General features: G+C 38.1%; 5 protein-coding genes and 1 long non-coding RNA gene across 6 annotated transcripts; 2 read left to right on the forward strand and 4 right to left on the reverse strand.

Annotated features, from left to right (window-relative positions):
- Positions 1-790: 790 nt before the first annotated feature.
- LOC108850548 (uncharacterized) lies at positions 791-3,262 on the reverse strand. The gene is made up of 4 exons (XM_056988616.1): positions 2,139-3,262; positions 1,954-2,053; positions 1,471-1,860; positions 791-1,397 (listed from the first exon to the last, which is right to left on the reverse strand). Exons 1-4 carry the CDS (start codon positions 3,047-3,049, stop codon positions 1,101-1,103), a joined length of 1,698 nt encoding a protein of 565 aa, XP_056844596.1. The 5' UTR covers positions 3,050-3,262; the 3' UTR covers positions 791-1,100.
- A 1,837-nt stretch (positions 3,263-5,099) lies between these two features.
- Positions 5,100-6,580, reverse strand: LOC130495716 (S-alkyl-thiohydroximate lyase SUR1-like). The gene is made up of 3 exons (XM_056987202.1): positions 6,201-6,580; positions 5,434-5,719; positions 5,100-5,363 (listed from the first exon to the last, which is right to left on the reverse strand). Exons 1-3 carry the CDS (start codon positions 6,578-6,580, stop codon positions 5,100-5,102), a joined length of 930 nt encoding a protein of 309 aa, XP_056843182.1.
- A 1,244-nt stretch (positions 6,581-7,824) lies between these two features.
- On the reverse strand, positions 7,825-9,271 carry LOC130495717 (S-alkyl-thiohydroximate lyase SUR1-like). The gene is made up of 2 exons (XM_056987203.1): positions 9,025-9,271; positions 7,825-8,117 (listed from the first exon to the last, which is right to left on the reverse strand). Exons 1-2 carry the CDS (start codon positions 9,269-9,271, stop codon positions 7,825-7,827), a joined length of 540 nt encoding a protein of 179 aa, XP_056843183.1.
- A 2,505-nt stretch (positions 9,272-11,776) lies between these two features.
- LOC130495718 (protein FAR1-RELATED SEQUENCE 4-like) lies at positions 11,777-12,994 on the forward strand. The gene has a single exon (XM_056987204.1). The coding sequence runs from the start codon at positions 11,777-11,779 to the stop codon at positions 12,992-12,994; it is 1,218 nt and encodes a 405-aa protein (XP_056843184.1).
- Positions 12,995-15,985: 2,991 nt separating this feature from the next.
- LOC130495719 (uncharacterized protein At3g43530-like) lies at positions 15,986-17,960 on the reverse strand. The gene is made up of 5 exons (XM_056987205.1): positions 17,757-17,960; positions 17,003-17,681; positions 16,747-16,907; positions 16,566-16,664; positions 15,986-16,468 (listed from the first exon to the last, which is right to left on the reverse strand). The coding sequence occupies exons 1-5, from the start codon at positions 17,958-17,960 to the stop codon at positions 15,986-15,988; spliced, it is 1,626 nt and encodes a 541-aa protein (XP_056843185.1).
- Positions 17,961-19,720: 1,760 nt separating this feature from the next.
- On the forward strand, positions 19,721-21,224 carry LOC108809350 (uncharacterized). The gene is made up of 5 exons (XR_008936100.1): positions 19,721-20,166; positions 20,259-20,303; positions 20,400-20,532; positions 20,639-20,753; positions 20,848-21,224. It is a non-coding gene; the product is annotated as an uncharacterized LOC108809350 (long non-coding RNA).
- Positions 21,225-21,633: the final 409 nt, after the last annotated feature.

Consider the following 21,633-nt stretch of genomic DNA (forward strand, 5'->3'; position numbering starts at 1 on the left):
ATTTTTATAACCACAAAATTAATAAAAACTTAAAAAAAAATTCCAAATCAATTGAATACAACAAATAATCACAATCCTAAACCCTAAAACCATACTCAAACTCTCAATACACTACTCTACCATTCACCCTAACAAAATCGCCTCTATCATCATTACACACCATAAACAAACTCGATTTTTGAAGAAAAGAGAGAGGGATAGGGTCCTTACATGATTGATGAATGAAATTGAGGAGATTGGGGTTTGATTCGCCGGAAATCGATGGAGGAGAAGAGAGATGCGGCGGAGTTCGCGAGAAGAGAGGAAGAGAGAAATGGGGAAGAAGAGAACGGCCAGACCTAATATTATGAGGGGTCCGACGGAAGCAGTCCGTCGGTATTTCCTCGGAAAAAATAATGGGTTCCGTCGGTATTTCCTCGGAAATTATTAATTTAATTTTCACGAAAAGAGTTGGCGGCTAGGGTTGCCCGGGTAAATGAAAATCAATGTTCCTCGGAATTTCCTCGGAAATTTCCGAGGAAATTCCGAGGAAACAGGGTTTGGGGTTTCAAAAATCGATTTTTTTTGCACGATATCATTTCTTATACAAATGTAATGCATACCATTGAGGATTTTTTGTATAGATGATCATCATCCATGAAATAACAAAATTTCAAAAATAATCGTAAGTATTCCGTTTACCGTTTATTAAAGTGTATAAGTGTTTATCTTATGTTGTGTGGTTTTCGTTCATGCAATCGTAAAATTTGGTTTTATTGGATAAAACATCATTTTTTACTTCATAATCTGCTTAAGACACTTAATAAAGGTTATATACGTGTTATTCAATCCACAAAACGTTGTTTTCGGTTAAAAACCCATTCTTCCTCGGAATTTCCTCGGAAATTTCCGACGGAATTCCGAGGAAGAACGAGAATTTCCGAGCAAACCCTTGTTTTCCTCGGAATTTCCTCGGAATTTTCCGAGGTTTTTCCGAGGAACAGGACTCTAGCATCAAACCCCTAAATCTACAAAGTATATTCCGAGGAAATACCGAGGAAAACCTTATGTTCGTCGGAATTTCCTCGGTATTCCCATTAAAAAAAAAAAAAAAATCTATGCTAATCTGTTTCCGAGTCATCATCACCAGATGAATCTGAGTCTGAATCTTGGTGAAACTCTCCAATCTCTGGTTCATCCTCTACGTGAACGACGGCTTCCTCTCCGAAGTCGGTTAAATCGACTACAAGGCCAACTCCAGCTAAATCTTCGGCTGCACTTAAGTTGCCGGATGTGCTTGGTTGTAGTGGGTCTTCCAGCTCAGAACTTCCCTGAACTCGGCCTCTCGGGTTGAGTTTTGTAACAGTTACCCATGGATCATCTCTGTTCCTAACCCGGGGGTACTTGATATAACAAACCTGTAACATTTAAAAAATTATCAGTAAAATTGTAAATTAATACATATGATGATGAATCATTCTGAATCATTACCTGATCGGCCTGAGAAGCAAGAATGAAAGGATCATAATATTGCAGCTTTCGCCTCGAATTTACTGATGTAACACCAAATGCATCTGTTCTCACACCTCGATCTGGAGTGTTGTCGTGCCAATCACAATAGAAAACAGTACACCGCAATCCAACCATGCCCAAATACTGGATTTCCATAATCTCATGTATGTTTCCGTAGTATACATCATCTCCTGATGCAGAACAAACGCCAGCATCATAGGTCGTTCTCGAACGTCTCCTCTTTTGAGTTGTGAATGCATATCCTCGAGTACAAAATCTCGGATATGACTTCACAACATATTTTGGTCCAACCACCATCTCGCGTATCCAATCGTCAAATGTTTCACCTCTGGCCAAACCAGCAGACACCTATTAATAGTACATATATATATGTTATATCAATAAATGTGAATTAGTATAAATATGTGATAAATGATATTTTAATTTGGTTAAGGCACTCACATAATTAAGCATCCATCCAGCAAATTCTCTCTGCTTCATTTCTTCTAGTTCCTCGTCTGTGGCGTATCTATATTCGAACCGCTTTTGTGCCATGAAAATCCTGTACATATGATGACAATAATGTAATTAATTAAGATTTAAATTTGAACTTGTTAAAATAAAAAATTGTAAGCTAATTTATTTACCTCTCATATTGAAGAACATCTTCGCAGTTGGTGAGCAAATATGTTTGCAAATGACTGCGCTCCTGCTCATTAAGTCGACGGTCCTTTGGTTTTCCGCTAAGTCGTCCAACATCTCTGAAAATGTCTGGAACCGTAACATGATATGTTGCCCGTTCGCCTCTATCATCATGCCGAGCAGGTTTTCTGTTTTTGGTTTGAACTTCTGCTGGAAAGTAGTACTCGGCAAAGTTTGAAATTTCTTCATTGATCATCTGTGCGACTATAGAACCTTCCACCCTACTTAAATTTTTCACCATCTTCTTCAAATGGAACATATACCGCTCATACAGATACATCCATCTATACTGCACAGGACCACCAAGTTCCAATTCTCTTGCCAGGTGAATAACAAGATGCTCCATAACATCAAAAAATGAGGGAGGAAATATCTTCTCAAGGTTGCACTGAATCACGGCTATGTTAGTCTTCAAATTTTCAATACCTTCAAGAGTCACTGATCTCGTGCATAAATCGCGGAAAAAAGCACTTATCCCTGCAATTGCTTCATGAACATTTCGTGGTAATAGTTCCTTGAAGGCAAACGGAAGAAGGCGCTGCATCAACACATGGCAATCGTGACTTTTTAGCCCAATAAACTTTCCTTCCTTTCTGTCGATACAGTTACGCAAATTAGATGCGTAACCGTCTGGAAATTCCACATCGTTTGAAATCCAATCAAAGAACGCATCTTTTCCTTCTGCATCAAGTCGGTATATGGGAAAAGGTGCCCTACCATTCTCATCAACATGAAGTTCTGAACGAGCACATATATCGACTAAATCCAGTCTTGACTTCAAGTTATCCTTTGTTTTACCTTGAACGTTAAGGATCGTGTTCATGAGATTGTCAAAAAAGTTCTTCTCAATATGCATGACATCTAAATTATGCCTTAGCAAATGATCCTCCCAGTATGGCAGATCCCAAAATATACTTTTTTGTGCCAGTTATGTAGGTTTCCAACAGCATCTACCGGAAAACGCTCATGTCCACCGACGTCTGGTGTCCTTTCTGCACCAAAATCTCTTAGTTGTGTCTTCAAACCTTTCCCACTAATTTCCGCAGGTGGACTGTCAAACACCCTCTTGTTCTTCGTAAACAAATTCCTACTCCTACGATATGGATGATCAGGTGGTAGGAATCTCCTGTGACAGTCAAACCAACACGTTTTCCTTCCGTGTTTTAGTTGGAAAGCATCAGTGTTATCTTGACAATATGGACATGATAGCCTTCCATGCGTTGTCCATCCAGATAACATACCATATGCTGGAAAATCACTTATTGTCCACATTAGTACTGCCCGCATTTGAAAGTTTTCTTTACACGAAATATCGTATGTTTCAGCACCTTCAGCCCATAGTTGTTGCAACTCATATATTAGTGGCTGAAGAAACACATCAAGTGATCTCTTAGGATGCTCTGGTCCGGGAACGAGAATGGAGAGAAACAAAAACTCTCGTCGCAAGCACAAGTTTGGGGGTAAGTTGTATGGTGTAACAATGACTGGCCATAGAGAATATTGTCTTCCACTCTTGCCATACGGGCTGAAACCATCAGTACATAATCCAAGGTAGACATTTCTTCTCTCATACGCAAAGTCGGGATACTTTGATTGGAAATGCTTCCACGCTTTTGCATCTGAAGGATGTCTAATCTCACCATCTGTTGAGTGCTCCGCATGCCATCTCATTCGTTGCGCTGTGCGTTCAGAAAGATACAACCTCTGCAACCTTTCCGTCAAAGGCAAATACCACATCCTTTTATATGGAACTGGAACTCTTCCACCCGTATCTTTATAACGAGGTTTCCCACAAAATTTGCATGTAACCCGCTGGTCATCCGCCCTCCAATAAATCATGCAGTTATCGCTGCATACATCTATTACCTGATAAGATAAACCAACACCAGCTACGAGTTTCTGAACCTCGTAGTATGAACCTGGAGCTACATTATCCTCAGGTAGAATACCTTTTACAAAATCAGCAATCGCATCCACACAGTCTTCAGCCAAGTTATAATCTGTTTTAATGCCCATCAGTCTTGTAGCAGATGATAAAGCAGAATGACCATCTCTGCAACCTTCGTACAATGGTTGCTTTCCAGCATCCAACATATCATAAAATCTCCTAGCTTCTGCATTGGGTAAATCTTCCCCTCTAAAATGATCATTTACCATCTGCTCAGTACCTACACCATAATCTACATCTGTTCTAATTGGTTCTTCTAATCTAACCGCCGGCTGAGGTTCGCTAGTACTACAATGTTCATAATCAGTTTCCCCATGATGATACCAAATTTTGTAACTTCGTGTAAACCCACTCAATAAAAGATGAGTCCAAACATCCCACTCTTTAATAACTTTTCTATTTTTACAATTAGAGCAAGGACATCTTAACATACCTGTTTCTGCTTCCGGTAGTTGGCGAACTAACCCCATGAATTCGGTTATACCTCGTTGGTATTCTTCCGTAAGCAATCTCGTGTTCGGATCCAAATGAGGTCGATCGATCCAAGAACGAAAATAATTTGAAGAAGACATTTTTTTTTCAATCAAATTCGTATGTAAAGATAGTAGGAGGGAGGATGAAGAAATGGAGTGAATGAAGAGGAAGAGGGGTGGTTGTATTTATAGATGAAATCCTGGCGACAGACCGAGGAAATTCCGAGGAAATTCCGACGCTAACGGCTACTTCCTCGGAATTTCCTCGGAATATTTAAAATCTCTCAACGGCTCTCTAACGGCTCTCTAACGGCTATAATATTTCCTCGGAGGTCGTCGGTTTTTTCCGAGGAAGTTTTGTTTCCTCGGAAATCCATAAGAAATTTCCGACGAACCCGGCTTTCCTCGGAATTTCGTCGGTAATATCCGAGGAAATACCGAGGAAACCAAATTTCGCGTTTCCTCGGTACTTCCTCGGTATTTTGTCAGAAATTTCCGAGGAAATTTTGTTCCCTCGGAATATCCCTCAGAATATCGCTGTTTTCTTGTAGTGCGGGTTTCTTGGGACAGACGACGCAGGGAATATCCTTGAGCCTATCACACACCAAATCGACATTATGTTTGAGTATCTTGTTCTTCTTTGCAAAGAAGTTTTTATCCACTTTCTCCAAAATCTCAGGAAGCGCAGCCTGAATGATAGTGGAAGGGTCAGGAGTGATGTCAAGACTCTGCTTGATGGATTGAGCCACCTGTCAGAATACATATTGAGTGAGATCACTTGGTTATAAAGAAAGCAGGCAAATAGAAGAGAAAGGAGACCTTGGTGGATTCGAAAACGCCCTCGGGATCATTCAAGGCGATCCAGCCAATCTTCCTTCCAGGAACAACCCATCCTTTAGATATGCCTCCCAGGGTGAGCACAGGGACGATCGATGCGAACTTGGCCATCGGAACGAAAGGGTTGTCTCCGAATATAGTCTTGTCGTACACTTCGTCAACGATCAATATTATCCCCAGCTTCCGAGCCGTCTCTGCAACCTTGTGGAGATGGTCGTGAGAGTAAACATTTCCACATGGGTTGTTGCGATTAATGATGTAGCGGAAGCTTTTAGGGATAGAACTAGATCCGTTTATTCCAAGAATACACGAATCTAGGGTTTGTGAATACTCTTCACAGTGCTTAATTAAAAAATCTTAGGGTTTGAGAATACTCTTTTCAGTGGTTTATCAAAACCTCTTCTGGAAAACTACTTTTATTAAATCATCAAAAACTGAATACAACCATAGAATCTAAAAGACTATATATAAGAAAACCATAAAACCCTAAAACATTAAGATAACTATCAAATAATTTATAAAATAAATATTAAGATATATGGAAATATTCCAAATATTTATCTGCATCATTCTCTCCGGGTTGGAGAAGATTCGTCCTCGAATCTTGATCATAGTCTTTGAATCCAGAACGTTTTCCAAGAAAAACTCTTCCTCGAATCTTCAATAGCTTGTATCGCACGATTTTTGAACGAATCCGATTGTAACTTGAATCTTCAAAAATCCATTTTTGCACAAAATTTGCACATAACAGATCATTAAGATTCTGCCCAAAATCTTCATCAATACAATTTCGCCCTATTTTTGCACGAAAATCGTTCTGCAGAGACTTTACACAGATCTCATCATGTCCGAGTTTTGCACAAACTTCATCTTTATAGACAGAGTCGACAACACAAATATCTTCTTCGATAAATCTCTCTTCGTCTTCATCATCATCCAACTGCACATCTTGAGCTCGTGCTGCTTCTCTTTTCTTTAATGCCTCATCGAACTTATTTAATGCCGTGTAGAAATCTTGTTCTAACTTCTTATTAATCTTGTTGAGATCTTGTTGAAACTTGTTGATATCTTGTTTACACTTTTCCAAGATCTCAACTATCTCAACTAGTTGTTGTTGTTGTAGATACATCTGCGATCAAGATAATGGAACCGTTTGGCTCTGGTACCAACTGATGTAGCGGAAGTTTTTAGAGATAGAACTAGATCCGTTTATTCCAAGAATACACGAATCTAGGGTTTGTCACAGTGCTTAATTAAAAACTCTTAGGGTTTGAGAATACTCTTCTCAGTGGTTTATCAAAACCTCTTCTGGAAAACTCCTTTTATTAAATCATCAAAAACTGAATACAACCATAGAGTCTAAAAGACTATATATAAGAAAACCATAAAACATTAAGATAATTATCAAATAATTTATAAAATAAATAATAAGATATATGGAAATATTCCAAATATTTATCTGCATCATTCTCTCCGGTTGGAGAAGATTCGTCCTCGAATCTTGGTCATAGACTTCGAATCCAGAACGTTTTCCAAGAAAAACTCTTCCTCGAATCTTCAATAGCTTGTATCACACGATTTTTTCACGAATCCGATTGTAACTTGAATCTTCAAAAATCCGTTTTTGCACAAAATTTGCACATAATAGATCATTAAGATTCTGCCCAAAATCTTCATCAATACAATTTCGCCCTATTTTTGCACGAAAATCGTTCTGCAGAGACTTTACACAGATCTCATCCTGTCCGAGTTTTGCACAAACTTCATTTTTATAGACAGAGTCGACAACACAAATATCTTCTTCGATAAATCTCTCCTCGTCTTCATCATCATCCAACTGCACATCTTGAGCTCGTGCTGCTTCTCTTTTCTTTAATGCCTCATCGAACTTATTTAATGCCGTGCAGAAATCTTGTTCTAACTTCTTATTAATCTTGTTGAGATCTTGTTGAAACTTGTTGATATCTTGTTTACACTTTTCCAAGATCTCAACTATCTCAACTAGTTGTTGTAGATACATCTGCGATCAAGATAATAGAACCGTTTGGCTCTGATACCAACTGATGTAGCGGAAGCTTTTAGGGATAGAACTAGATCCGTTTATTCCAAGAATACACGAATCTAGGGTTTGTGAATACTCTTCACAGTGCTTAATTAAAAACTCTTAGGGTTTGAGAATACTCTTCTCAGTGGTTTATCAAAACCTCTTCTGGAAAACTCCTTTTATTAAATCATCAAAAACTGAATATAACCATAGAGTCTAAAAGACTATATATAAGAAAACCATAAAACCCTAAAACATTAAGATAATTATCAGATAATTTATAAAATAAATAATAAGATATATGGAAATATTCCAAATATTTATATGCATCAATTAATCACAACAATGGCCACAGTGTTCTCGTCTGCAACGGCTTCGACGCCTTGGAGATCGATCTCCCATTCTCTGTCGGGGAGAAGATCGAACTTGCGGATCTCGAGTCCACTGTAGACAGCACGAGCGTCGTAGTGAGTGAAACCAGGATGTGGGAGCAATATGTTTGCGTTTTGTCGAGCCAACGATTCGAACACAAGCTCTATCCCATGGTTGCATCCAACTGTCAGGAAGATGTCGTCCGGTGTCAGCTTGTTCGGAAGATCTGGGTTCAGATAATCGGTGACGGCTTTGTTCACAAAAAAAAATCAACCAAATGAGGGTCGATCTAGTGCATTTTAAAAGCTATGGGCTCTATTTATAAGAAATCTAAAACTATAGGGTCCTCAAAGTCAATTTCAAAATTAATTATACACGAAGATTTCTGTTGGTGTTCTGTTGGTGTTCTGTCGAGTGAGTGGATAGAGTCAGTAGATAAGCTGAAGCTCGAATCGGATCAAATGTCGCTAAGATCTCGAATTTCTTGATCGAGAATAATAATATTTTAATTTATATATACCTTCTGGCGGGGAGAATTCCAACTCCAGAACTAGGCCTGGGCATTCGGGTCGTCGGGTCGGGTCCTTTCGGGTCCGGGTCTTTCGGGTCTAGGAGTTTAAGACCCGATAGGGTAATTTCAAATTTTCGGTTCCGGGTCTGTTCGGGTCGTACCGGGTCCGGGTCGGGTCGGGTCTTAGATAGTTGGACCCATTCGGGTAATTAGAATTTATCAGTTCGGTTCTGGGTTTGGTTCAGGTCGGGTTCGGTTCAGATTCGACCTAAAAAATACCTAAAAGTAGAAAAAAACATATGAAAATATTTGACATTTTATTTAAAATTTGTGTTTTTATTATATTAAAATGTGTATATATACTAAACTGTGCGAGATAAAACAATAATTGGTTGTCTCCTATTGGTTGAGCCCTTTGCTCTGTAGGCAAATAACCCGTCTTCGACTCCCCTTCGATTCATTTTATTTAATTTACATTATTAATTCGGGTATCCGTCGGATTTCGGGTTCGGGTCGGGTCCAAGATCCGCGGGTCCTCTACAACAAGACCCGATAGGGTAATTTGATTGGATCGGTTCCTACCCGGACCGAGTTTTTTCGGATCGGGTCTTCGGGTCCGGGTAAAATGCTCAGGCCTATCCGGGACAGTAAGAATTGCTTTTGCCGGAGCGGAGGGCGTTGACGACGGCGTCTTCCGCCTCGATACAGGTGCGGAAGCAAGGATAGACGGAAGGATCTCCATGGCCAAGGGGCAAAATAGTCTTTTTGATGTCCTTGCTGCAGTTGTCGAAGAGCATGTAGATAACGCGTCTCAGCGTCACGGTCGAGGCTTTCGCGGCCTTGTCTGCTCCACCGTACCATGGCCATTCGGAGATTAACTCGATATACCCCATACCCTCTCAAAAATATTCACACTATCCCTTCCCTATTCATACTAACCCTTTTATCCCTCCTTTTTCCTTGCAATTACCTTACTCTCCTTCCTTCCTTTCTACACATCTCGTGATCTCACTCTTCCTTTCATCCCCTTTATTCTCCAATTAAATACCAACCATATTTCAACCACTTACATGGCCCACAAAGAAACCTTAACCAATCAGATTTTTTGTGCCCCACATGTCTCCTTTTCCCCTTCTTCAGCGTATTCTCTTTTCCTCCATTGACGATTTTTGAAGCTCCAAAACAGATAATTCAGGTTCGTTTTCCATGATTTTTTTTTGTGAAATTTACATTTAAATAACGTGTATATGATGGGTAACGTTAACACTGTAAGATTTGATGAAAATTTGAGAGTTTTAAAACGATTTTTATAACTATTTTTATGGATTTCAGGTATATTTTATATCCGTTTTTGATGAAATTTTTGCTGAAATATCAACTGTATATCTTGTCTAGTGTAAAAACAAGAAGATCCGATGAAAATTTGTGAGATTAAAAACGATTTTTGAAAACTAGGTCTATGGATTTTGGGTACATTTTATGTTCGTTTTGATGTTTTTTTGTGTGTAATTTCATTAGGATGAATTACACATTATGGGTAATGTAACATCCTAACAATTTCGTCCTTAAAAGATGATTAGTTAGCTGAAGAATAGATTATGGGTACTACTAAGATAACTAAGTTTACTAAGACAAAATAGTTTTACTGGTATTACTGGGATTACTATGTTGACAAGTTCGACTAATATTACTCGTATTACTATGTATAGTACTGAAATGAATTAGTATTAGTAAAATAAGATAATACGGTGTCAGAATCAATTTTAAGATTCTTAATAATTATACTTCTATTTTATTTCAGGAAAAATGCAGAATCCGCATTGCACAATTATATGTTTTGATTATGGAGGATATTATATGAAGGATGGGGCTGAAATAAAATGGGTCTCGGGAGATGGTGATGGAGAAGATGAAATTCACACGCTTGTGTTGAAGAAATCAGTGGAGGAGGTCACTTACTCTGGTTTGGTTGGTGGTATTTGCAGAAAGATAAAGGTAGATGAATCTAAGATGGAAGTGAAGATTAGTTACTTCCCGATGATATTGTATTCGTACAAGCCATCATATATCCGGAATGATGAAGACATTTTTGGTTATCTACTGCAAGTAAATCACGAGATGTGTAGAAATGTTCTACATGTGGAGTTCAGCAATAAAGAAGTGAAACTTTCAGAAGAAGATGATGAAACAGATGATGTCTATGTTGGTCTATCTGATAGAGAGGCTACTGATAGAGAGACTACTAATTTTGAGGCTGGTGATGAAGATGGTACTGAGAATGATGGAACTGGTAACGAAGGTGTTGGTGGTGTGCTCACTTTTGACGAAGACATTGAGATGCATGATAGTGTGTATCAGCCACGGGATGATGGTATGGATTTGGTTTTAGGTCAAGAATTTATAAACAAGGATGCAGCAAAAGTTCTTATTCAGACTGCTTCATATCAGAAATGTTTTGAGTTTGATATAATTAAGTCAGATACAAAAAGATATGTGGTTAAATGCCGAGGAGCCAAAGAAGAAGACTGCAAGTGGTTTGTGCGAATTGCAAAGTTAAAGAATTCAGATCTTTGGACAGTTAGAAGCTTCATCAACCAGCATACATGTTCTGTTGTTACTACTAGAACACTGCCTGATAGAGAAGCCACTGATAGAGAGACTACTGATAGAGAGGCAACTGATATCGAGCCTGGTGATAAAGATCATACTGAGAATGATGCAACTGATAATGAAGGTACTGGTGGTGTGCTAACTCTTCAAGAAGGAATTGAGGTGCATGCTGCTGTGTGTGAGCCAGGGGATGATGTTATTGATTTGGAATTAGGTCAAGAATTTAGAACTAAGGAGGAAGCAAAAGTTCATATTCAGACGGCCGCACATCAGAATTGTTTTGAGTTTGATATCATTAAGTCGGATGCTAAGAAATTTGTGATTAAATGCAGAGGAGCCAAAGAAGGATGTAAGTGGTTTGTACGAGTTGCAAATTTGCATAATTCAGATCTTTGGACGGTTAGAAGCTATATCAAGAAGCATACATGTTCTGTTGTTACTACAAGAACACTGCGTAATAGAAGGAAAGGCACATCACATATCTGTGCATCTCTTTTGGCCAAAGATTATCCTGGTACATTTGACACACCAGTTCCCAAAGTTCTGATCGATTTGGTTCATCGCAAGGTTGGTGTGGCAGTATCATACACAACGACATGGAGAGCAAAAAGAGAAGCTGCTAATGAAGTGAGAGGAAGTCCAGAAGAGAGTTTTACTTTATTGAACTGTTATCTACACATGCTAAAGGAGAAAATATTGGCACAAGAAGTAGTGTGGTAGTGGATGAGGAAAACAAATTCAAGTACCTGTTTTTTGCCCTTGGAGCTAGCATAGAAGGGTTTTGGGCAATGCGGAAAGTCCTCATTGTGGATGGAACACACCTCAAGAATGTCTATGGTGGAGTTCTCCTTGTCGCGACTGCTCAGGATCCCGATCATCATCACTACCCAATTGCGTTTGGTGTAGCAGACGGAGAGAATGATGAAAGCTGGACATGGTTTATGGAGCAGTTGAAATTAGCGATAACTGATGTCCCCGGATTGGTGTTTCTTTCAGATAGAAACAGAAGCTTGATCAAGGCAGTGCGTCTAGTATTACCTGAGGCCGAACATGGGTATTGTATATGGCATTTGTCTCAGAATGTTAAAGGCCACGTCCATAACAACAAAGATACTTTTGCGTTCAAGTTTAGAGAATGCGCATACGCTTATACAGTGGCTGAGTTCAAGTATCTTTATGATGCTTTTCGCAGGAAGTATCCAAGCGCAGCGGTCTATCTTGACAAGAGTGTTGAAGAGAAGAAATGGGCTAGATGTTACTTTGAAGGAGATAGGTACAATGTTGACACCACCAATTCAGTAGAATCTTTTAATGGTGTTATTAAGAATGCGAGAATGTACACCTTACTGCCAATGTTTGATTTCATCATTGCAAAAATGGCTGAATGGTTTAACAAGTATAGGAAGAAGGCAGCTGAAGTACCGGTCACAGTGAAGCTTGTGCCTATTGTGGAAGACGTAATGTCTATAAGATGTGTTCAAGCAGGGTTTCTCACGGTTGATGAGTTAAACAGCTTCTTTCTTGAGTACAGTGTGCATGATGCTGACGGGAGGGTTTATACAGTCGATATGGCTAGGTACACTTGCAGCTGTGAGCAATTTGATAAAGACAAATACCCATGTGTGCATGCAGTAGCGGCTGCCACATTCATGACTAGTAAGGCAGGAAAGGAAGTCCATCTATCTGAGTATTGCTCTAAGTACTATTTGGTAGAGCAATGGGCTTTGGCTTATCACAGGACAATATATCCTGTTCCTCATATGTCTGATTGGGTTGTACCAGAAGAAGTTAGAGCAAAGAAAATACTTCCTCCGGATTTTGAAGTCAAGAAAGGAAAACCACAACAAACAAGGTTTCCATCTGTAGGAGAATCTCGTGGAAGAGGAAAAAGAGGCAGGGGAGGTGGTAGAGGGAGTGGCAGAGGGAGAGCCAGAGGCACGGGTAGAGCCAGAGGAGAAGGTCTTGCAGCGTATTTATGTGGAAGTGGTTCCAGTTCAGGTGTTTGATTATTTTATCTATCTTATTAAAACAGAAACATTATAACTTCTTCTAGGTGGATTTTTAAGTTGGACATCACATTATTATTCTTAGTCTAACATTTCATTTAAATATTTCTTTAAAGAGTTAGATATCAACCATCTATCAATTAACTCCACAATAAGATCTATATCTTACATTATATACATCTATTAAACAAAATATCTATTCTTTTCGTTAGAGTATACTCACATTATCATATTTATATTATATCATAGTACAAATATAACAATCTCTCTCTTTTATTATAGTCAAATGAATACAATAAACCTCTCTTTTATTATAGTCAAATGAATACGATAAATGTCTCCAATATTTACACGAGTCTGAGTTATTAAAAATAAAAATATAAATAGATAGAAATAAAAATAAATATTACACATGTTATTAAAAATATAAATATTATTACACGAGTAGGTTGACAAAAAATTACAAAAATTACACGAATCTTTAGCCAGTAATTATACAATTAAACCAATTGATTCAATTAACCAAATAACTCTCAACCTACAATATCGGATTTAAAAAACAATTATTTGGCATCAAATACTGATGAATCTATAAATTTTTAAATAGCTTGATACATAACTTTTAAAACTCAATACTAAAGATATCAGAATATATTTTTTTGATTCTCAAATAATCGAGGTTTACTTTGAATATACACTGAATAGAATATACTAACATATATTCTTATTTCAAAAACATCAATTTATACTTTTAAAAAAAAATCGATTATTGAAAAACCTCTTCACCAAGTTGAGTCTACTATACCTAAAATCTCGGTTACAATCAAATATTCACAATCAAATTGCCAGATTTGAAAAATCATGAATATGGAAAACCCTCTTCTCCAAGTTTATTCTACTATACCTAAAATCTCGGTGTCAATAGATTTTGTATTTATTATATCTAACTTAATAGGTTAGAAAATATTCAATTCCTCCCACTTAAAATGTGTATACAAGTACTTGCCTTCGTATTTATCATTGGACATTCACAAAACATTCAGAAAAAACTCCCAAAAAGTACAATGTCAAAACCAAATCGTATTGTTTGATATTATGTTAGTGTTTTCACCATACAGTTATATCTCTAATACACCAATAAAAAACTATTAATAGAAAAAACAGTTTTAACATTTTTCTTAAACAATGAGAAAACTCGAAATTATATAAAACCATATTATGTGAAAAGGACAAACTTCGAATTATATTAACTATTATAGAATATATGTTATGTGTTAAAAATAAAAAATAAACCCGCGCGGTCGCGCGGGTCATGATCTAGTTATGTGTTATTTGGACTACTAAGATGTACTGGTATTATTATGTATTATTTGAACTACTAGGAATTACTGGTATTATTATGTGTTATTTGAACTACTACGAACTACTGGTATTATTATGCATTATTTGAATTACTAAGATTTACTGGTATTATTATTTGTTATTTAAACCATTATATGTATTATAGTTTATGATGTAAAATTAGACAATTTTGGTGATTATTTTCAATGCGTAAACTATGTATATAATAACTACGTAGATTTAGACTATTTTTATGCTTGTTTTCAATAGTTAAAGAAAAGCTTGTTTTCAGTTTCCCAAAAAACTTCTTTAACTTTCAATGGTAGTGTGTAAATGGTTCAAGTATAGTAAGCAGCATGAAACAAAATACGTATTTCTGGTAAAGTTTTTATGTAAATGTCTTTCTTTACGATACCTATGGTATAAAAGCAATGGTTTTACTACGAAACATTCCATTTAGTGATTGTTTAACTAGAAAAACGTAAAAATTGCCAAAATATTACTATGTGGATAGCAGTATTACTAACACCTTGAAGATTACCATGTATTACTAAGTGTTAAATATAATACTAAATATTTATATGGCGGCTGCACGTTAGCATGTGTTTATTTTTCTAAATATTATATATATTTTGGCATTTTACATGTGTTTATTTTTTAAATATTATATATATTTTGACATTTTACATGTGTTTTCTATTGTTCGCAGTAAACCCAGTAAATCCAGTTATCCATTACAAGTTACCCAGTAAAAGCATTACAAGTTTTAAACATACCAACATTCAAAATACTTAAATTAACATCCTAAATACATAAGCCTTCTCTTAAGCCTAAGCCTTTGTTTTAGGCTTTTTCCCTGCCGTGAAAGGAGTCTGCACCCACTTTGATGGTTCAGTCTTTCTTTTCCCCCTTCTCTTAGATGCCTGTGGTGTGCAATCACTCTTCTTTGGTCTGCCCCTCTTAGGTGTCGGTTTTCCATACGCCATTGTCTTCTCCTTGCATCTATGTCTGATCCCAGGCCTCCTAGCTTCCTTATTCCCATCCGTCCTCTCCTCATTGGTACCATCTTCACAGGCATTGCAAGCGACCATGACCCACCTTTGCTTTTCTTCCTCGGTATATTCCTCCATTTCTCTTGTCTGTTCCTCAACTTCTCCTGTCTGTTCCTCAACAACTTCTCCAGTCTGTTCTTCAACAACCTTCTCAGAAGCCTTCTCAGCTTCTTCAGTCTCTTCTTCCACAACTTTCTCAGCCTCTTCAGTCTCTTCTTCCACAATTTTCTCACTAGTTTTTCCCCTGCTTCCACAGCTTTTCGGGCTTCCATCACTGCTGCCCAAGTGGTTATTGGATAATTGACTACTCTCCTCGCAGCCATTGCCTTAGTCCTACCACCAGAAGGTGTTGTTGGAGTTTGATGTGCCTCAACCTGAGGCTCTTTGATCGGAGACTCAAAATGCTCTTTGATCGGAGACTCAACCCGAGCCTCACTGATCTCTGCCGCAACCCGAGCCTCACTGATCTCTGCTGCAACCCGAGCCTCACTGATCTCTGCCACAACCCGAGGCTCACTGATCTCTGCCTCAACCATAGGCTCTTCTTGACTGTTCTCAATTACTTCCTCACTGGTTTCAGCCTCTTCTTGATCCTCCATCACTTTCCTCCAACCTCTTCTCGATCCTCCATCAAACTCCTCCACAGTTCATCATCCTTCATTCGGTTCAACACTCTCTCTTCCTCATCAGTCTCACTGTTTTTCTTGTCTTTATTACCCTCACCCTCGCTTTTCTCAGCTTCTTCCTCACCCTCACCGCTTTTCCCAGCTTCTTCCTTGTCTCCTTTGTCCTTCGCTGTTGTTTCATAATCCCCATAATTCTCATGATCCCACTGTCGAAAATCCATGTCTTCACCATGATTCTTCTCTTCACTTAGCTTACTCTCAATAGAAGTTAGCCTTTCTTCCATTTTACTCATCCTCGAGTCAATGGACTCCAGCTTTTCCTCCACCGTAAAGTTAAGACTGGCAAATGGTGTTCCCATGAACTCCACTAGCCTCCCTTCCAGACCTTTCAAGATCGAATCTAAACCGGTTTGAGAGGATGATCCTTCTGCCAACTCCACCTTTGCTTTGTCTTTCTTTTTGGAAACACTCGTGTAGCTTGATCTAACTCATACAACTCTTCCCACCAAATAGTCTTCTGCTTCACATTTATCCAGTAGTTCCATGTATCACTTGGGCTGCCCTGACGGTCATAGTCTCGCTCCTCATCAATGATACGAGAGCCAGCATAATTTCCTCACCCAAAGTTGGAACCAGTACACTATTAATATCCTGAAAATAAACAATAAATAACAGCAGTTAATTTTTTTGCTCTACTAGCTTTTACTATAAGTCTATAAATGCATACATGTACCTTTGTTTCTCCAAGCGCATCATATATGTCTTCCAAAGGATAACCCCTCAGACTGGTTTTTATAAACCGGCTCTTGCACATCCTTGTACAGTCTTCACTAGGGTTCGCTGAAGTGATTCTGAACTTTTTCCCAAGAGCAGGAATACACTCGAAGCAAGAACCTAGTATATCCAATGTCACAGTGTCAGATATTCAATTATATAACAATAAAAAATTCACAAAACTACATGATTTACCTCTAAAGGGATTATGAAACCAGGAAAGCCGCATGTCTCATTCACTTCACCCTTCAGATGGTTCATCACATGCTTAATCTCCTTTATTGCATCCTCAAATGTAAGACGGCCCCATGGAAATGATATGCAAGCGTCCAAATCCTCCACTATCCTTAATATGAAGGAGTCTAAAGGTCTTGCATCGTTTGGCTTCCCTCTGATAACCCGACCAAGGAAATACAAGACTGTCATCTTCAATCTATCTGGACACGGCGCCATAAACAACATCTTCTGCTCCACATCACTGATGGTGATCTTAGTTACGTCATGGAAGTAATAATCCACAAACTTATGACTCCCGAGCTTCTTATAGTTCCTCAGATACTCCCTGCAGTCTAAGCCAGAGATGAGGGCATGCTCCCTCATAGAATAGCGGATGGGTACACCATTAACCGCAAACCATGCAACATCATCTTCTGGAGTACAAATCGTACGCAGGAGTAGCATCCACATCCCTTGGAGCTTCAGGTTTGGTTCATCTGGCATGTGGAAGAAATGTCGAAATTGAGGATGGCTTCTGAACCATTCAGCTTCAGGCTTAAGCTTCTCCTTGATCTTATCTACTGTCCTGGTCACAAAGCACTTTGTTTGTATCTTGCAAGTGTGAGCGAACTCACTGCTTTTGAAGTAGAACTCAAGGGGTTGCATTGGTTGCATTTCCTGCAATTAAAATACATATATACATGTTAGTACTATTAATTACTAACAATGGCAATGATTACAAAATATATTTACCTCAAACGATGGAGCAGACATGTCTTCACTTTCAGACCCAGATGAAACTGAGAGCGAGTGTATACTCGGTTCTCTCACTGGTGTACTCTTCTTCTTATTTTTCTTCTGCGCTACTCGCTTTTTTGCATTTGAGACCGGAGGTTTTCTGATTCTAAGAGATTGACGACGCCTTTCATTGGAGACTTGCCTTTGATTTCCCTTCATAACTTCCCTGTACAAGACATTACAACAAACAACATCAACAACAGGTCTCATCAACAATACAATTCATCTTCGGAAATCAATTTTATCAACAACAATTTGATCAATTCAATCCGCAAAATCAATTTTATTAACTCAATCCGCAAAACAACACAAACCAATCCGCAAAACAACAACACAACTGAACTTCGAAAATCAATTTTATCAACTAAATCCGCAAAACAACAACACAACTCAACACAATAGAACAACAAACTAATAATTTACCACAAGGAACGAAGAATTCTCGAGTTAATTTCGACGATGAAGGAAGAAGAAACAAAGCGCTTCTCGACTTAGGTTTCAGAGGGTTTTAAATCGCAAAGAGAGAGTTGAGACACGAGAAATGAGAGAGAAAGTTGGACGTTTGATGGATTCTCGGTTTAGGTCCAGGAGAACAAGAAACAGATTCAATCGATCATAATCTCCCTTTAGGGTTTCGAGAGAGAGTCGAGAGAGGAGTTAGATCGGAGAAATGAGAGAAGTTAGAGGAGGAGATTAGAAATTAGCAAAACGACATCGTTTAGGTTTAGGGTGGGTCGGGTTTTTGGGTTAGCTTAGGGTGGGTCGGATCTTTAGGTTGGGTTGAGTAAATACCGAAATTATTAGAGAGGTAGTTCGTAATTAACCACTTTTTCATTAAAAAAAAATTAATATTATAATATGGGGAGATTAGAAGATTTTATTGAGGGGTATGGGGCATCTCGAGTTAATGTCCTGGCCATTCTGCGTTTGCGTTTTGGGCACTTTCTCAGTTCGAAACGTGGGAACGGCAAGGTTGGCATCTTCTTGTGTTCTTTTTTTTGTTGGTTGCTATGAGATTCTTCCTCTATATGAAGACCCAAAAATAAAATAAAATATGTGGAAACTGGCCGGGAATATTGAATAAGGACTTATATCAAAGGTTGAATTGTGTTGAACGTGATTATAAATCTTGGTGAGACCTAACAGCTTAACCCACACAAAAACCACGTGCAGAAAAACTAATAAAACAATCGATATTGTAGAGTTTGTATTTGGGCCTGGCCTAATTTAAAACTTGGTTGTAAGTTGAACCAAACCGAGTAATGAACCGGGAATTGACGCGTTAAGTTCATTTTAAATGCGTTTTGACATCAATTTTTTTTTTTTGGCCAGGAGTTTTGAGACCAATTTTGAACCAAATTTCCAGGAGTTGGGTTCAAACTTCAAACAAATTATTATTATTATTACACTTTTTTATCAAAGGGTTCAACAACTTACTTCAAATGTGTTTTGACATCATAAGAGAAAAGATACGACGTTCAAGCCTCATTAAGATGAAGCAAATTATCTATATTCATGTTGAAATACTCAACTGTATTCTGTTTTGGCGGCTAAAAATCCTAAATGATTCTATTAGACGTTTATAAGTGTAGTTTGTGTTGCCAAACCAAAGTGAATGAACCTTCCTCTCAAGAGGCCCAAGACTAATCTTGCCGTGTTGGTAGAAATAATATAAAGCTCAAAAATGTGAGGTAAATTATCTATATTAATAAAGTTGACATGAAACTCTCCACAGTCAGCCACGTCATCACACCCTCTTCCTTTTCGCGCCACGTGTCGTTTTATATTTTTTTCATTCTTCTTCTTTTAACGCGTTCTACGCTCTTTCAATCGTATGTTTTTTTCCTGAATAACAAAACGACACGATGTGGGAGTTTTATGTATCTTTTAATGGGCCATTGGGCCATTTGTTATTATTGGCCTCTTTGTTGTTAGGGTTTTCTGGTCCTCTGCACTGCATCGACGTAGTCACCTTCTTCCTCTTCGTATGTTCTGTTCTTCCTGTAACGTTTTTTTTCAATACTAATCAAATCGATCTTTAATTCTATCATTACACTCCGACCACCTCTCTTCTCTCTCTGTCATTTATTTCCATTAAGGACAGCCTCTGTAACCGATTGAAGCTTCCCATATATATAAGGGTTTTTGGGGCAATAGAGATTTGCACAGATTTCTTGCTTCTTTACAAAACAGTCGCGAGCCCTTACTCTCGAAAATGGCGTCTTCCTATGTTCTTCTCGGCAACCTGAGAGCAGGCCGTTGCTCAAACACGGCAGAGGTGCCTCTTTTGAGGTTCTGGGAAACACAAAATATCAGAAAAAGTGGAGAGCTTATGAGTCTTGATATGCTTCTTCTCAATGAGCAGGTAATCTCGACGAATTTGTTAATTCTGCCAATCCCGTATTTCTCAACATGTGTTTATAAATGTTTGGTTCATTCTTTCCGAGATCGTTTCAGTGAAGACTCCGTGTACTCCGCTCAGTGGTTTCGAACTCTCACGAAGTAACTCTAAATTCTGACTCTCTGGCTCTCCTGTCTCCATACATTTCCCGTACAAATCCTTCACTGAGGCATGTCTCATCTTCTACTTTTGTTCAGATGAGGTTTGATCTGTATATATCAGTGCATTTACACACCTTACACTGGCAGGAAAGCTATTTCTGAATGCCACATCTGGTACCCACTTTTATTTTGACTGTGAATCATCTGTCGGGAAAGAACATTTTGAAAAGTAAGGGATCGTTTACTAATATTGATATAGTTCACCTCATTGGTTTAAATCTATGTCCAAGTGATTTACTCTTATGTGTTGTTTCCTTCCCCTATTTCCACGATAGGTTGGTTGGTGATGGGTCCAATGCGAGTTCCTTATCTAAAGTGGTCCCTGCACAAAAAACAGAGCCCCTAACCGTTTCTGAACTGAATCAATGTGTCCTTACAGTCGATCCTCAAGTAACCCTTTTTCTAACAAAAATAGAGCCCCTGACTGTGTTAGAGTTTACAAATTTATCACCTTTATATTGACACGATTGTGTGATATTTTCAGGGGAATGACCATGGACCTGATGACAATGGCGATGGTGCGGAGTTATCTGATGTTGTGACATCAGAAGTTGATGAGGGTTCCATTGTCAACAACCAGCCATCCGCTTCCACTGTCCCAGTTCCCAGTCGTCAAGCTGCAAACAAACGAACTTGTCAATGAAGAAAACGTGAAGAAGCAGGTACGGTAGGAGTAGATCAACGTGGATTAAACAATTCTCCACCACTTTGCTTATCAAATAATGTTTTATCATCTCTTCCCTTTATAATTTGAACTCATATTTTACATTTATAACTCTTTATCTTGGTGGATGTTTAAACTACAAATGCAATTTGTTCCCTTTGTTTATGATAATAGATAACTTTTATCTATTTTGTGCATTAGGTGTTAACACTTTTATGCTACTTAAATTTTTATTATCCTTTCCCGTGGTTAGTAACTGAGGCACCTTATCTCTGTTAAAGGTTAACCAGATTTATCAACGATAAAAACTAAAATTCAAAACCTCGTGACTAACTCCGGACTATGGTCTTGGTCTAGAGATTGTTACTAACCACCTATCGTGCTGTATAATATTAACGCCGAATAATATTGGGTCTATTTTAAAATCTGTTTGTGCTTTACAGTAAATAAAACAAGTTATAAGTAACATTTTATTGCAGAACTTTCTAAAATCCTTAAGATATAATGTTTGGAAGTTCATAGTAGTCCTTAGTGAAAGACGGTAACTGTTCAAAGTAGTTCTTACGCCTCCCATCATGGTTCCTTAGCAATGTTAAATGCCAATGA

This window comes from Raphanus sativus, chromosome 6 (assembly GCF_000801105.2).
Source record: "Raphanus sativus cultivar WK10039 chromosome 6, ASM80110v3, whole genome shotgun sequence".
NCBI classification, from domain to species: Eukaryota; Viridiplantae; Streptophyta; class Magnoliopsida; order Brassicales; family Brassicaceae; genus Raphanus; species Raphanus sativus.

Excerpts from the sequence above, each read along its gene's own strand:
- LOC108850548 (XM_056988616.1), bottom strand. The coding sequence starts at position 3,049 with ATGCATATTGAGAAGAACTTTTTTGACAATCTCATGAACACGATCCTT. Across the intron at positions 2,054-2,138 it reads GATGTTCTTCAATATGAGAG|GATTTTCATGGCACAAAAGC; the intron begins GTAAATAAATTA and ends TCATATGTACAG. Across the intron at positions 1,398-1,470 it reads TTGCTTCTCAGGCCGATCAG|GTTTGTTATATCAAGTACCC; the intron begins GTAATGATTCAG and ends TAAATGTTACAG.
- LOC130495716 (XM_056987202.1), bottom strand. The coding sequence starts at position 6,580 with ATGTATCTACAACAACAACAACTAGTTGAGATAGTTGAGATCTTGGAA. Across the intron at positions 5,720-6,200 it reads GGGCAGAATCTTAATGATCT|CTTCCGCTACATCATTAATC; the intron begins GTTATGTGCAAA and ends TATCCCTAAAAG. Across the intron at positions 5,364-5,433 it reads GCGTTTTCGAATCCACCAAG|GTGGCTCAATCCATCAAGCA; the intron begins GTCTCCTTTCTC and ends GTATTCTGACAG.
- LOC130495717 (XM_056987203.1), bottom strand. The coding sequence starts at position 9,271 with ATGGGGTATATCGAGTTAATCTCCGAATGGCCATGGTACGGTGGAGCA. Across the intron at positions 8,118-9,024 it reads CGGCAAAAGCAATTCTTACT|CCGTCACCGATTATCTGAAC; the intron begins GTCCCGGATAGG and ends TTGTGAACAAAG.
- LOC130495718 (XM_056987204.1), top strand. The coding sequence starts at position 11,777 with ATGCGGAAAGTCCTCATTGTGGATGGAACACACCTCAAGAATGTCTAT.
- LOC130495719 (XM_056987205.1), bottom strand. The coding sequence starts at position 17,960 with ATGAAGGGAAATCAAAGGCAAGTCTCCAATGAAAGGCGTCGTCAATCT. Across the intron at positions 17,682-17,756 it reads TGTCTGCTCCATCGTTTGAG|GAAATGCAACCAATGCAACC; the intron begins GTAAATATATTT and ends TTTTAATTGCAG. Across the intron at positions 16,469-16,565 it reads TGACCGTCAGGGCAGCCCAA|AAAGACAAAGCAAAGGTGGA; the intron begins GTGATACATGGA and ends GTTTCCAAAAAG.